This window comes from Mytilus trossulus, chromosome 6 (assembly GCF_036588685.1).
Source record: "Mytilus trossulus isolate FHL-02 chromosome 6, PNRI_Mtr1.1.1.hap1, whole genome shotgun sequence".
NCBI lineage: Eukaryota > Metazoa > Mollusca > Bivalvia > Mytilida > Mytilidae > Mytilus > Mytilus trossulus.
In genome coordinates, this window is record NC_086378.1 from 90,421,287 (window position 1) to 90,434,793 (window position 13,507).

Below are 13,507 nucleotides of genomic sequence, written 5' to 3' on the forward strand. Positions count from 1 at the left end.
ATTAAAAGGGGGGTTATTTTTCTATAATTAGAAATGGGAATTTCTAGTACACGCGAACACATTACAACGGTTCTATAGATACATGTAATGATGTATTTCATGAAATTATAAGTTATAATGTAAGCAAATTTATAATAACAGAGTCTAATTTGTTCTTGCTGTAAGATGGTTTTACTGCGTAACTCGTCCTTTTTAAAACCAAAACCAAAAAATAAAGACCGATTTACGTCATCATATGCATTTTTTGTACATTTTTATCATTTTCGGACCACATCCGTTATCAAACTTTCTTCTCCATCTCCATTAGTGTGATATTATTTCACGTTAAGAGGAAAACCAGCCCGAAACAAATGTTTGCATCTTATTCCACAGATATAGACACTATATATATATAATCTGCTGGTCTTCTCTATCATACTTTTATTTAATTTGCGAAATACAAAAAATGTGTCAGTCCTTGTGGTGGTCAAAACGTCCGGACCACCGTTTTTCTTGACCTCTGGTGAATTATGAGACCATCGGAGATCTGCAACAGAACAAACGAAAATGATTACTGATTCAGAAGATGTTATTACTTCGAACAGATACATTAATGTATAATAAAGAAAAGAGGACTTTAGCAAGTTTTTATTGTCAATGAGACAACTCTAACTAATCGCCAGGGACCAAATGACATAGAAGTTAACAATTATAGACCAACGTACGACCTTCAACAATGAGCAAAGCCCATATCGCATAGTCACCTATAAAAGCCCCGAAATGACAAAATTAATGTAAAACAATTCAAACAGGAAAACATACAGCCTGATGTATGTATACAAAACAATGGGGAAAAATAAAAATGTACAGCAACAAACGATAACCACTTAATTATATACTCCTGACTTGGTTGAGGCACATACATGTACAGAATGAGATAGCGTCAAATATGTTTGCGGGCGCCCTTCCTTCCTAATCTGGGATAGTCGTGTAACAATACAACATGAGTGCAAACTATAAAAATCAGTTGAAAAAGGTATAACTTATCAGATGCATACAAACAGAACTACATCTAACAAAACCACAGAGTGGCCGTAGACCGGACTTATACATCTCAAAAATAAATCAGACATTAAGTACAGATCTGAGACTACTCTCTGTAGCTGACAGCTAATTCAAAGCAAATAACAAGTAATAAAATAAATTAATCATGTATATACTTATGACTGACATATTTCAATTTTTATTTTTTTATTTTATTTTTTATTCTAAATTTTTTTTAAGATTCCAATCATGGTGTCGATGATTGCGTGAACGTTATATAAATGCGTTCGTCAACACATGGATTGAACACATGTAGCTGATTTTAATGCACGTGATAGAGCATGACTGCTAGTCCCGTACGGAGACCAGAACATTATCAATTATTTGTGTTTTATGACGACAGTGATGAACAAGCTAGGGATGATATACTTCCAGGCTTAAAAACAGAGAATATTTCCTTTAGTTCTTTACAAGAAAATGGCATGCCAGGCATGTACACTTTCGATACTGCATTTAGTCTCGTCGCAAAGTCTAGAAAAGTACTGATTATTTTTTCTAAAAGTCTATCTGTAAACAAAAAATGCAGCCATATGATAAAGTCCGCCTGCACGGAACCAAGTATAAGGCGAAAAATCATCACACTGATTACAGATGGCAAAGTTTCATCCGTCAACGGGTTATTTTGTCTTAGGGACACATCAATTATAAGATATAACACGAACTGGGTTTCAAATCTTAAAACTGAACTATTGACAATAATACCAAGTTATTCCATCTTACATGCAAATACCGGAGCATCTAATTTTGTTTCATCAAAAGGCCTTCTCCTGCAACAAATGGACATGGACCTGTATGGAGTGTTGATTACAGCCAGGAATAAGAACTTTCTAATCGATCTTCCTGAATTCTATAAACATATTAATGAACATACTAAATTGAATATTCCACAAGCTTGCGAAGACTGTGGATTTCTATGTGATCTGAATACTACAATTAGTTTAGGATTTACTGATGATTTTCTCGAAACTGAGGAGGAAAAGTTCGGTGATAGTGAGATGAGTAACGGTTTACTGGAGTTGATGAAGTGTGTTATGGATGCGTATAACCCCCATTCTAAAAGTAATTTGTGGTCTGTGTCTTGTGCAGTGAGTGGGGAATACAAGCCGTCACATGCCTACTACATTAATGATATGTTTGGTAGTGTCGTTTATGCACTGTTGAACAAAGCAGCAAGTAAAATGCAAGTTCCATTTCTGCCTGAATTTGAAGATATAGATAAGAGAAGAGAAACTTTAATGAACATAGACAACCATAGTAGAAGAGAGACGATTGCCCTGGCAGGATTTGTATGCATAGCTGAACCTGACCGCATGCAGTGTTTTCAATGTGGATGGCATATTCCTTTGTCAGCTATGGACCTTGAACCAATGTTATATCATGCAAGCTACATGCCGCTATGTCCCTATGTGCAACAAACATTAGACCCAGAGAGATTCCCGCCATATCGAGTACACCATAAGAAGTTTGATAATTCAGATCTGTCCACGGAAGATGATGGCGATGAAGATTTTCAGAAGTTTGCTGACGCTGGATTTTACCGCAACGGGTTTGAACATGTGATCGAATGTATGAGCTGTGGGCTTTGTATCATCATCAACAATGCAGACACAAGTCCCTGGGATACACATGCTCTTCTGTCGCCCACATGTAAATTTGTTCTGGAAAAGAAAGGAATAGACTTTATTAAGTCGGTTAATGCACAAAGGTCTACAGATAAAGAACCAACAATTATAACATATGCTTTGACTGATTTTAGTTTCGACCATAGAACAAACTGGCCGAGCATTCTGTTCACACCCGATACTATATAAAACCTTAGACCGCGACTAACCGCTATTATCACGTGCAACAAAATAGTTGCTTCTTTTCAGTAGCAATGTACCGAAGATTGATGATAATTCCTACCTCAAAGATTTCTACAAATACCTCAAAGATTTCTACAAATACCTCAAAGATTTCTACAAATACCTCAAAGATTTCTACAAATACCTCAAAGATGTCTACAAATACCTCAAAGATTTCTACAAATACCTCAAAGATGTCTACAAATACCTCAAAGATTTCTACAAATACCTCAAAGATGTCTACAAATACCTCAAAGATTTCTACAAATACCTCAAAGATGTCTACAAATACCTCAAAGATTTCTACAAATACCTCAAAGATTTCTACAAATACCTCAAAGATTTCTACAAATACCTCAAAGATTTCTACAAATACCTCTAAAATACAACCACTTCCACGAATCTACCTCTACCTCCAGGAATACTACCTCTACCTGATAATTTTGCTGTTAATGCCCTTTTTGACCTTACATGTGAGGCTGTATAAATTGTGGAAGTTTTCTTGACGAATCACACGCTAATAGATATTTTGATAACACAATATTTGATGATTTTTATAGATCGTTATGATTATTATATATGTGATTACTTTTTATCAATATTTTTTTAATTTATAAGTGCTAACTATCTATTTGTATGTGATAACTATCTATTTGTAAGTGCTAACTAGTATCTATTTCTTTGAGATAACTATCTATTTGTATGTGATAACTATCTATTTGTATGTGATAACTATCTATTTGTAAGTGATAACTAACTATTCATTTGTGATAACAATCTATTCAGATGTGCAGCACATCTGAATAGATTGTTATCACATCTGAATAGATTGTTATCACAAATGAATAGTTAGTTATCACTTACAAATAGATAGTTATCACATACAAATAGATAGTTATGTGTTTACGATCTATTATTATGCGATAACTATCTATTTATATGTGTTAACAATCTATTTATACGTGCTATCTATCTAGTTATATGTGCTTTTCTATTCATATGCGCTAACTATCTATTTATGTGATAACTCTCTATATGTATATTATTATGTGCCAAAGTTTTGCTTATATGCGATAGCTATTGAATAGATTTTTTTTTATTTATATGTGATAACATTTACAGATGAAACATATCGTAGCAAAAAAAAAATTGAAAAAGTCGAATTATCAAATGAAGGTATATTTAAAGACTTAATTTGTTTGTGAAATCATGATGATGGTTTGTTTTTTTACGTTATCTAGCAATAATTGGCTAACAGAAACTGTAGGCTACATTAACATAGCAAAAGCGTTACCTTAAATTATTTTAGGCCAGTGATCAACCAAAAAGAAACGAAAATAAAAAAAATAAACTTTATAAATTTCGTGCATCAAAAGCGCTTATTTGTATTTACTTCACCAGGTAAGATAGTGCCTAAACATTCGGAATTCGTAGGATGTAAAGATACCTTGGAGCTATAAGACCATATGGAGCAAAAACTTGTCATACAGAGTCAAATATATAAAAAAAAAATTAAAAAAAATGAGTATACCGATGTTAAAACCTTTTAACATGTTTAATGTAGTTATCAAAGGTACTAGGATTATAATTTTATACGCCAGTCGCGCGATTCGAATACATAAGACTCATCAGTGACGCTCAGATCAAAATAGTTATATAGTCAAAGAAGTACAAAGTTGAAAACATTAAAGACCCAAAATTTTAAAAAGTTGTGCTTAATACGGCTAAGGTAATCTATTCCTGGGATAAGAAAATCTTTAGTTTTTCGAACAATTCAAAGTTTTGTAACCAGAATTTTATAAAAAAAAATACCATATTAAAACAAACGAGTGGAGGTAAAAAAAAAGCAAATAAACTCATACAAAATTATAAACTTCAAAAGCAGCGCGACCGAGTTTATCGACTGGGTAAAACGCCCGAATGTCCGTCGCGTATTGTTTGATGTTTCCAATGTTTCTTTGGCATGCAGCGATTTCGCTTTTTTTGGAATGATGACAACAGCTGACAAAGTTTCGAGTTTTATTTTTCTTCGACTGCATAGAGTTGTTTCATTAAATTTTCCTGCAATTTGTCGGAATGGTTATTGATCTTTATTCTTGTCTTCTTGATTTCTTTTACAATAGCTTTTCTTTTCTCTTACAATGTCGAAAGCTTATCTTGTTGATGCTGGCAAATTTTCTGTATATTTTCTGCTTTTCATCAATGGTGTCTCCATCTCGTACAGGGCATTAGCAGTTTTGACATTTTGAATGACGTCATCTGTATTAACGACACCCCTGCATTTTGAATGGTTCTCAACAATATATTTGCTGCTACGAGGACAATCATGGTGTCAGTAATCCATTTTGAACTTTTCATTGTGTTTACAGCATTGGCTGATTTTCATAACATCAGAGTACTGTGGTTTCTTGATACCTGTGGTGTAATTGGCATTTTTGACATAGTCCTTCATCGCATTCTGTAAACCAGACGATGGATGGTTTTGGTGACGTTTGGCGGGTCACAAACAACGCAGCTTTGGAGTTCGTGTTGTTTATTCTTTAGTTTTCTATGTTGTGCCATGTGTACTATTGTTTTTCTGTTTGTCTTTTTCAATTTTAGCCATGGCTTTGTCAGTTTGTTTTAGATTTATGAGTTTGACTGTCCCTTTAGTATCTTTCTTCCCTCTTTTGGAAGTATGTCGCCATGAAAACAAAAATACAAAAAAACAATAATATGTAATTAATCATAACAAAAGTTAAAAAAGCATTACCCTCCAAAAAAATCGCCGATAATTTTAGCAGCATTAATCATGACAATGAACAGAAAAAAGAAATGGTAGAACACTGAAACTAAGATAATGGTATTTTCATTTCCCTTTGTTGTGATATTGTAATTATCACATCTATTTATCTTGGCCTATTTTGCTTTGTATGGCATTATATTGTTTTATAATTGGTTTTTTTTACAAAATAATGTTATAATTGTGCAGTTGAAATTTCACTGGAACAATCAAATATACTGATTGACCTATGTATCCCATTATATTTGGTTATTGTTAACAGAGAATAATTCCTGATAAAAAGAAACAAAGGATTATCGCAGGCATAGATTACCTTAGCCGTATTTGGCACAACGTTTTGGAATTTTGAGTCCTCAATGCTCTTCAATTTTGTACATGTTTTGCTTGATTACTATTCTCTCGATCTGAGCGTCACTGATGAGTCTTATGTACACCAAATGAATTTCTGACGTATTAAATGTGGTGCCTTTGATAACTATTAGTCGCAAAATGTGCTATTGTATTGTTTATTTGTGTATTATCATTGTTTCTCTGTCTTGAATGTTCTTGCATTGAATTGTACTATAGTCCTGTCATTGTAATGGTGTCATTTTCGTGTACTATTTTACATTGCCATAGCAGTGCGATGTTTGGCTAGACGCAAAACCAAGTTCAATCCATTTTTTTTCTGAAAAAAGTCTGTTACCAAGTCAAGAAAATGGCAGTTGTTATCTGATAGTTTTTTTCTGTGTTTGTTGCATTTTCGGTTTTTTTATCACTTCAGCGTTTCGTTGTTTTCCTCTTATAGTTCATGTGTTTCGTTCTTCTTCTTCTTAACTCCAAGTAAAATTACTTTTTACACATTAAAATATAATGGATATACCTTAAAAGTTAGTGTCCACATAAAATCCGACTGTCATTTGTAATTGATACAACACAAATTACTTAATATACAGAATAGAAACTCTTTGTTTCAGAGGGTCAACCATTCATTGCCTCAAGCAACTTTATGCGCTTTATATATAGTTTATAGCACATCTCCCTAGTTTGGCTTCTATCGTGTTTATAATATTGATATCTGTTTATATTTATGAAAAATGTCTGCTGTCTATAATAATTTAGCCTGACAATGTTTGGTTTGAATTGAAAGACACTGTGCCAGACTTGTATGTTGAGTAACATAGTCCGTGATCTTTTCAAAGTATGTAATTCTAGTTTTGGATAACAGTGGACACTCCAGAAGAAAATGAGGGATATTTCTCTCAAAAAGATTACATAGTTGGCAGAGTGGAGAAGGTGATTGATTAAATTTCGGTCTATCAGAATTTAGTATAAATTTTCCTGAAACTATTCTTCTTTTGATAATATCTTTTCGAACTTCAGCTTTAGTTTTGTCAAATATAGTCCAAACTGGATGATTTTTGCCATTAAGAAAATATTTAATTTCCATATATTTTATAATTGATTTAGATTCAGCATCGTCCGTTAATAGGATTTCTCGAATTGTAGAAAAAAAGCTGTTCGGGTTATCGTAGTTAACCGACGTTTGTCTGATGATGATATCATTAACTCTTTGAACGTTTGACGAAAGTAAAATATGAAGAAAAGACAATTGCTTTTTGTGAAGTTCAGCTTCTACTGGCAGTCCACCTATAAAAGGGTATATTGCAGCTACAGCCGTACGTTAAGGAAGAGATTGAAAATGTCTTAAATTCTTTCTATGAAAAGATTCCAGTTGGGTTATATTGGTCATTTTTATTTTTTAGAAAAATGGCTTCCAAACCACAAAGAAGTCTTGGCAGAACATATGTGTTGTAGATTTTGTAAGATGTTACTGGATCTAAGCCATTTGTCTCATGCACCTAAGAGCCCATTAGCGCAAACAAAGTTCGTCTTGCAAGATTTATTTGATTTACCACATTTATTTCTCCTTCCCTTTTCCACCTTCTATTTATACCCAAATGAGTTGCTTCTTTTGAAACTGTAACTGGAGTATCGCATCAAACATTGATAAGCGCTATTGCTCCCACTAGATCTACAAAGGGCCAATAGATGTTTCCTGATCAAAAAGCATTTTGGTAAATATTATACTTCCGCATAATTTTATTTTGTCGATTGTAATAGTTTTAAAAATAACTGGTACAACCTAAGACAGTAAACATATCGTCACCTAGGTTCTATAACTCCTATAGGTGTCCATGCATTGCTGATTTCAACCAAATGACAATTTCTGGCAGAAGCAAAATTCCCGTGAATAAATCGTCATTGAATGTCAGTTATCCTTGTTATTTATGTTTTATTGTCATTTTGTTTATTTTCTTTGGTTACATCTGCTGAAATCAGACTCGGACTTCTCTTAAACTGAATTTTAATGTGCGTATTGTTATGCTTTTACTTTTCTACATTGGCTACAGGTATAGGGGGAGGGTTGAGATCTCACAAACATGTTTAACCCCGCCGCATTTTTGCAGGTCAGGAGCATCTGGCCTTTGTTAGTCTTGTATTATTTTAATAGTTCAGTGACAATGAACGCCATACTAATTTCCAAATGGTACACAAGAAACTCATATTAAAATAATTTGTTTATGGGCCAGCTGGAGGACGCCTCCGGGAATTTCTACATTGAAGACCTGTTTGTGACCTTCTGCTGTTGTTTTTGTCTATGGTCGGGTTGTTGTCTCTTTGACACATTCCCCCATTTCCATTCTCAATTTTATCTTAGAATCACTCATACGAAAGGAATGGAGATATACAATAAAACTGTTCTTTCTTTACGGCAAATAAAAACGAGAATATACCTGCTGCAATCCCAAATTAATAAAGCACAAAACCTGTAGGTAATATACCAAGGCAACAGTAGTATACCGCTGAAATTCGTAAATATTGAGAGAAAAAACAAATTCGGGTAACAAAATATGATTGTTTCATCTATCACATATGTGTGTTAGATCAACATAAGATCATTTGAAAACACAGTTAGTTGCAATGTTATACAAGACTCACCGATTTTCAAAAACAACCACTCCATATACAAACTAAAACAAACTATCAAGTTTTTATAATGTGTTAAGTCATGAAACTTTTTTGCATCGGTGACAAATGTCTATATCATATTGTTCTAATGATGATAATATTTAATATTTCTGATCTCTTTTTATATCATTCAAATAGAGTAAGTTATTACAGAATCATCCTCCGATGACAGAAGCCAAATAAATTTATTTTTATCTGCCATTTGTTTATAATTTACATTATTTTTCTATCATGTGATCCGAAAGATGTATCGTGAATAAAGCGACAATACAGTATTAAGTTCGTGCATTGAATTGTGTACCAATGAAGTCATTTAAGTTTAAAATTTAAATAACTGAAGATTTCATACTACTAAAAAAAACTACCATTTGTGTGTGTGTGTGTGTGTGTGTGTGTGTGTGTGTTATATGTATTTATATGTGTTTTAATTGATATATATGTCGACAAAATTATCTACAGATCTTATGTTTATAACGTTTATGTAAATCGACATAAAATATTTTTATTTATTGTCCTCTATTTTATCGAATTCCAATACCATGAATACACCACCAAGTGACCACTTACTTAGTAGAGCGTAAAGTTACTTTATAGGTAAACAAAATTAATACTTTTACATTCATAAAAAATGTGCACACTGTTACTAATATTAAGAAGGCAGATAATATCATATCTTTTATTTGAAAATATTTTTTTTAAATGATCCAATTGCCATGGATTCTTACAGATGTTATGATTTAAAATACATGCCATTCATCGATCAACACTTCAATGCAATGAAGTGAAAGAAAATGGAAGCTAACGTGGGTATGCAATTTTGTTTTTAGATTTATGTGCAGAATATCATAGGTTACATAGTTTACTTCTTTTTTTTAAGATTCATCGTTCAAACTGACATATTTCGTTGTATATACATACATGCAAATATATTTGCAACTGTACGTTAAGCAACCAATACTTAATCCATCAAACTATCATAATAATAACAACTAAACATGTACATATCATATACATCTTGTATCCGGGTATAGTATATTTGATATACAATATATGTTCCTGGTTGTACGAATGAAATTGGTGAACACTAATTCTATTATGCCTATTCTTATGGGCATTGTATTTTCTAGTTTGTGCGTCTGTTCGTCCGTCTGTCTTTTCGTCTGTCAGTTCGTTCGTCCCGTTCATGTTAAAGTTTTTGCCCAAGATAGTGTTTGATGAAGTTGAAGTTCAATTAACTTGAAACTTAGTATACATGTTTCCTGTGATATGATCTTTCCAATTTTAATGCCAAATTAGAGTTTTGACCCATATTTCACGGTTCACTGAACATAGCAAATGATAGTGCGATTCAGGCATCCGTTTACCATGGACACATTCTTGTTTATATCTAGTTAAAACACGCTTAAACACGCCATCGGGAGCGATATTTTCTCGTTGTGTTTAGAACCATTGGTGGGCTTCGTTTTTTTGCTCTTCAGTTGGGTTGATGTATCTTTGACACATTCTTCATTTTCGTTGTCAATTTTACTGAATGCCTCGTTTATTGTAAAAAGCATGACATACATGTAGCAACAACAAACATATTCTCATCCGCCAGGAGTTATCAGAGGAGTTTCTCAAACAGAACATATGGACTTTTTCTCCTGCTTTCTCTAAGGAATGATATAAATGTTTTTTTTAAATGTTGGTTTGAATATATATATATATATATATTTTACAGAAGAAAACCCCAAAAAGCGGAGGATTTATGATGAAGAACTGCTTACAAAGAAGCTCCAGAAAGCCGTTCGTGAAAATAACATTAGAATGGTTGAACAGTTGGTCGACAACGCAAACCTTAAAACTTTCATCGACGCCAAGTTAAATGGCAAATCAAGCATAGATCTTGCTAGCGACAAGGATGTGCAACTTGACATATGGGAGCTGCTATTGAAACATGCTGACGAGAAAACACTAGCGGGCGAGAACTCCGTTTTGGAATCATTCGAACAACTGTTACAAGCTCCATGTTTTTTATATTCGCACGCACACGTTACAACCGCTGAGACACATTTATGTCAAATACAGAAAGTTAGATATTGGTTACTATTAACGAAAGAACGTACCGAGAAAAGTGTCATAAAGTTAAGGCTACATTTTCTATGTGAACTTTGTAGAGTTATACCAAGTATCTTTACAATAAATGCATCGGCGGATGACGTTGAGGATCTAGCGGTAGAGCTGATCAAAGATTACAAGGTCAATCTCAATAGCAGTGCTACGATATATTGTCCACTACATTGGGCTGTCACCACATCTAACGTGCTACTCTTAAATTTGTTCCTTGAACATGGTGCTAATGCCGATTGTTTGGATCGGTTCTTTAATGGCTCACCCCTTCACATAATACGCGACATTAAAGGCCAACCTAGAATTCTTGAAATAGTAGAAATACTAGTGGATAATGGAGCTTCGTTGAAAAGTGAGAAACATCAAAGGGGTTATACAGCTCTTCATTCTATCATAATAAACTTAAATCCAGTAGAGTTAGATAAATTTTTGACAAAGTATGCTAGGTTGATTGAATCATCTATTCAAACTATGCCGTTTCCTTTCACCCACGGACTGCTAATTCATCCTGTAGCATCTATTAAGCAAAATTCTATGCTTGATAAAGACGTGTTGAAGATAAGACGGGATGCTCAAAATGATATCATCGAGAAATTAAAAGTAATTGAGATGCATAAAATTGAAATCAACACAAAAGATATCAACGGTATGACTATTCTACACTTTTCTTGTTGGTTAAGGTATACAGATGTAGTTAAACATATATTAGCTAAATCCAAATTACCTTTACTTCAGAAAGATAAATTCGGTAGGGGATGCTTATTTTATGCAATGACTCAACCAGCCCGGAATATCTGGCCCGAAACTGAAAACTTGTCAACTCTGAGATATATACTTGATTTGTCAATTTTTATCTTAAATAGTAGAGAAATACCAAAGAAAGACAAACTGAAATTAGAATTATTGTTTGAAATCTGTACGGCTTACTTAGAGTCTAAAAACAAATCCCAAAAAAATAGAGAACCAGTCAACACACAGAACAAATTCGTTAAGGAAATTATGCAAAAGGTTCAACAATTTGTTGAAAGGCTCAAGAATCAATTGGAGCAACGTAATCCTTTATTTACTTCTACTATTGAATTAGCTGGAAGCACGGGTGAGGGCACAAAAATTAACCCCCAGGATGAGTTTGATTATCTGTTCAAGTTGACGACTTTAAGTCAGTGCATCAGACCTGACTGTTTCACTGTACAAGACGAAGTTCAATTATGTCTTGAAACACAAGAAAGTGAATTTGGGAAAGAGGTAAAAGAATTGCAAGAACATGACCAAACTTTAAATGAAGCGCTTATGAACTCATTCAATACTACCGTTTATAACATATTTCAACACAGCTTATTTTGGGAAGATCTCCCGTTTTACTGGAGAACCTGTTATTACAAAGGAACCTCGCCTCCTAAAACCTTGGTTGCACCTTTACATTTGGCATACATCGGCACCCCGACCGACCTAGACCTGGACATCAGTATCGATTTGGTCCCCGAAATCGTATTGGACGATTTACCCGATGGAATGAAAGATCTCATACCCCCAAAAGTTGTACATTTTGTACAAAATTCAGAGGATCTTAAGTGGGAAATTATCGTTAGACAGAAAAATGCACGGCTATCATTTTCCTGTGTAGAAAAGTTGATATTACGAAACATATTTCCCGAACTGAAAGACGCGTATACCTTGGCAAAAAGTTTACTTAGTCGTGTACCCGAAACAGATGGAGTAGAACCAGAATTAGTAACATCATACATGTTAAAAAACGCTCTATTCCATGAGCTTGATCCAATATTATCGTATTCTTTGATAGATAAACGTATTTGCAAGTTTTCATCACAAAACGGGACGCAGATGCCACAGAATGATACGGACAAAAGAGTTTGGACATCCAGAATATTGAAAAGAGCTATAAAAATATTTGGTCAGAGGAATGGCGTCAGTGTATATTGTTTCCCAACAATAATTGTGCCTCTCTTTCCCGTAACGGAAGATGAATTCGGAGGTAACCCCTATGTGAGAGTTCTAAACCAATGCTTAATGCTGCTGGATGAAACTAATTAAAGAGCATTCAATAACTATATCATAACATAAAATGCACAAAGAGATTAAATTTTGCCATGCTGTAAAAAGTAAAATCACAAAAATACTGAACTCAGAGGAAAATCAATTTGGAAAGTCCATAATCACATGGCAAAATCAAAAAACAAAACGCATCAAAAACGAATCGACAAGAACTGTCATATTCCTGACTTGGTACAGGCATTTTCAAATGTAGAAAATGGTGGATTAAACCTGGTTCTATAGCGCTAACCCTCTCACTTTAATAACAGTCTCATCAAATTCCGCTACATTTCTTAGGGAGGGATAAATCATACTTTGTAAAGAATCATTCTGATTCAAACAAAAAATTCTCTGAAACCGATATTATCAAGATGCTTGATTTCTTGATTGACAACATATTTGTTACGTTCGGAGGACGTGTTTTTCAACAGACTGTCGGCATCCCAATGGGAACAAACTGTGCCCCTCTACTTTCTGACTTGTTTCTTTATTATTATGAGGCTGACTTCATGCAGGAACTTCTTAGGAAGAAAGATAAGAAGTTAGCAATATCCTTTAACTTTACTTTCCGCTATATAGATGACGTTCTTTCACTAAGCAATTCAAAATTTGGTGACTATGTGGA

The 13,507-nt window shown here is 33.8% G+C and overlaps 2 protein-coding genes across 2 annotated transcripts; both read left to right on the forward strand.

The window, feature by feature from the left end:
- Positions 1 to 1,273: 1,273 nt before the first annotated feature.
- On the forward strand, positions 1,274 to 3,541 carry LOC134723873 (uncharacterized). The gene has a single exon (XM_063587413.1). It carries the CDS (start codon positions 1,365 to 1,367, stop codon positions 2,892 to 2,894), a length of 1,530 nt encoding a protein of 509 aa, XP_063443483.1. The 5' UTR covers positions 1,274 to 1,364; the 3' UTR covers positions 2,895 to 3,541.
- A 5,972-nt stretch (positions 3,542 to 9,513) lies between these two features.
- Positions 9,514 to 12,882, forward strand: LOC134723120 (uncharacterized). The gene is made up of 2 exons (XM_063586761.1): positions 9,514 to 9,528; positions 10,442 to 12,882. The coding sequence occupies exon 2, from the start codon at positions 10,528 to 10,530 to the stop codon at positions 12,880 to 12,882; it is 2,355 nt and encodes a 784-aa protein (XP_063442831.1). The 5' UTR covers positions 9,514 to 9,528; positions 10,442 to 10,527.
- The last annotated feature ends 625 nt before the right edge of the window (positions 12,883 to 13,507 follow it).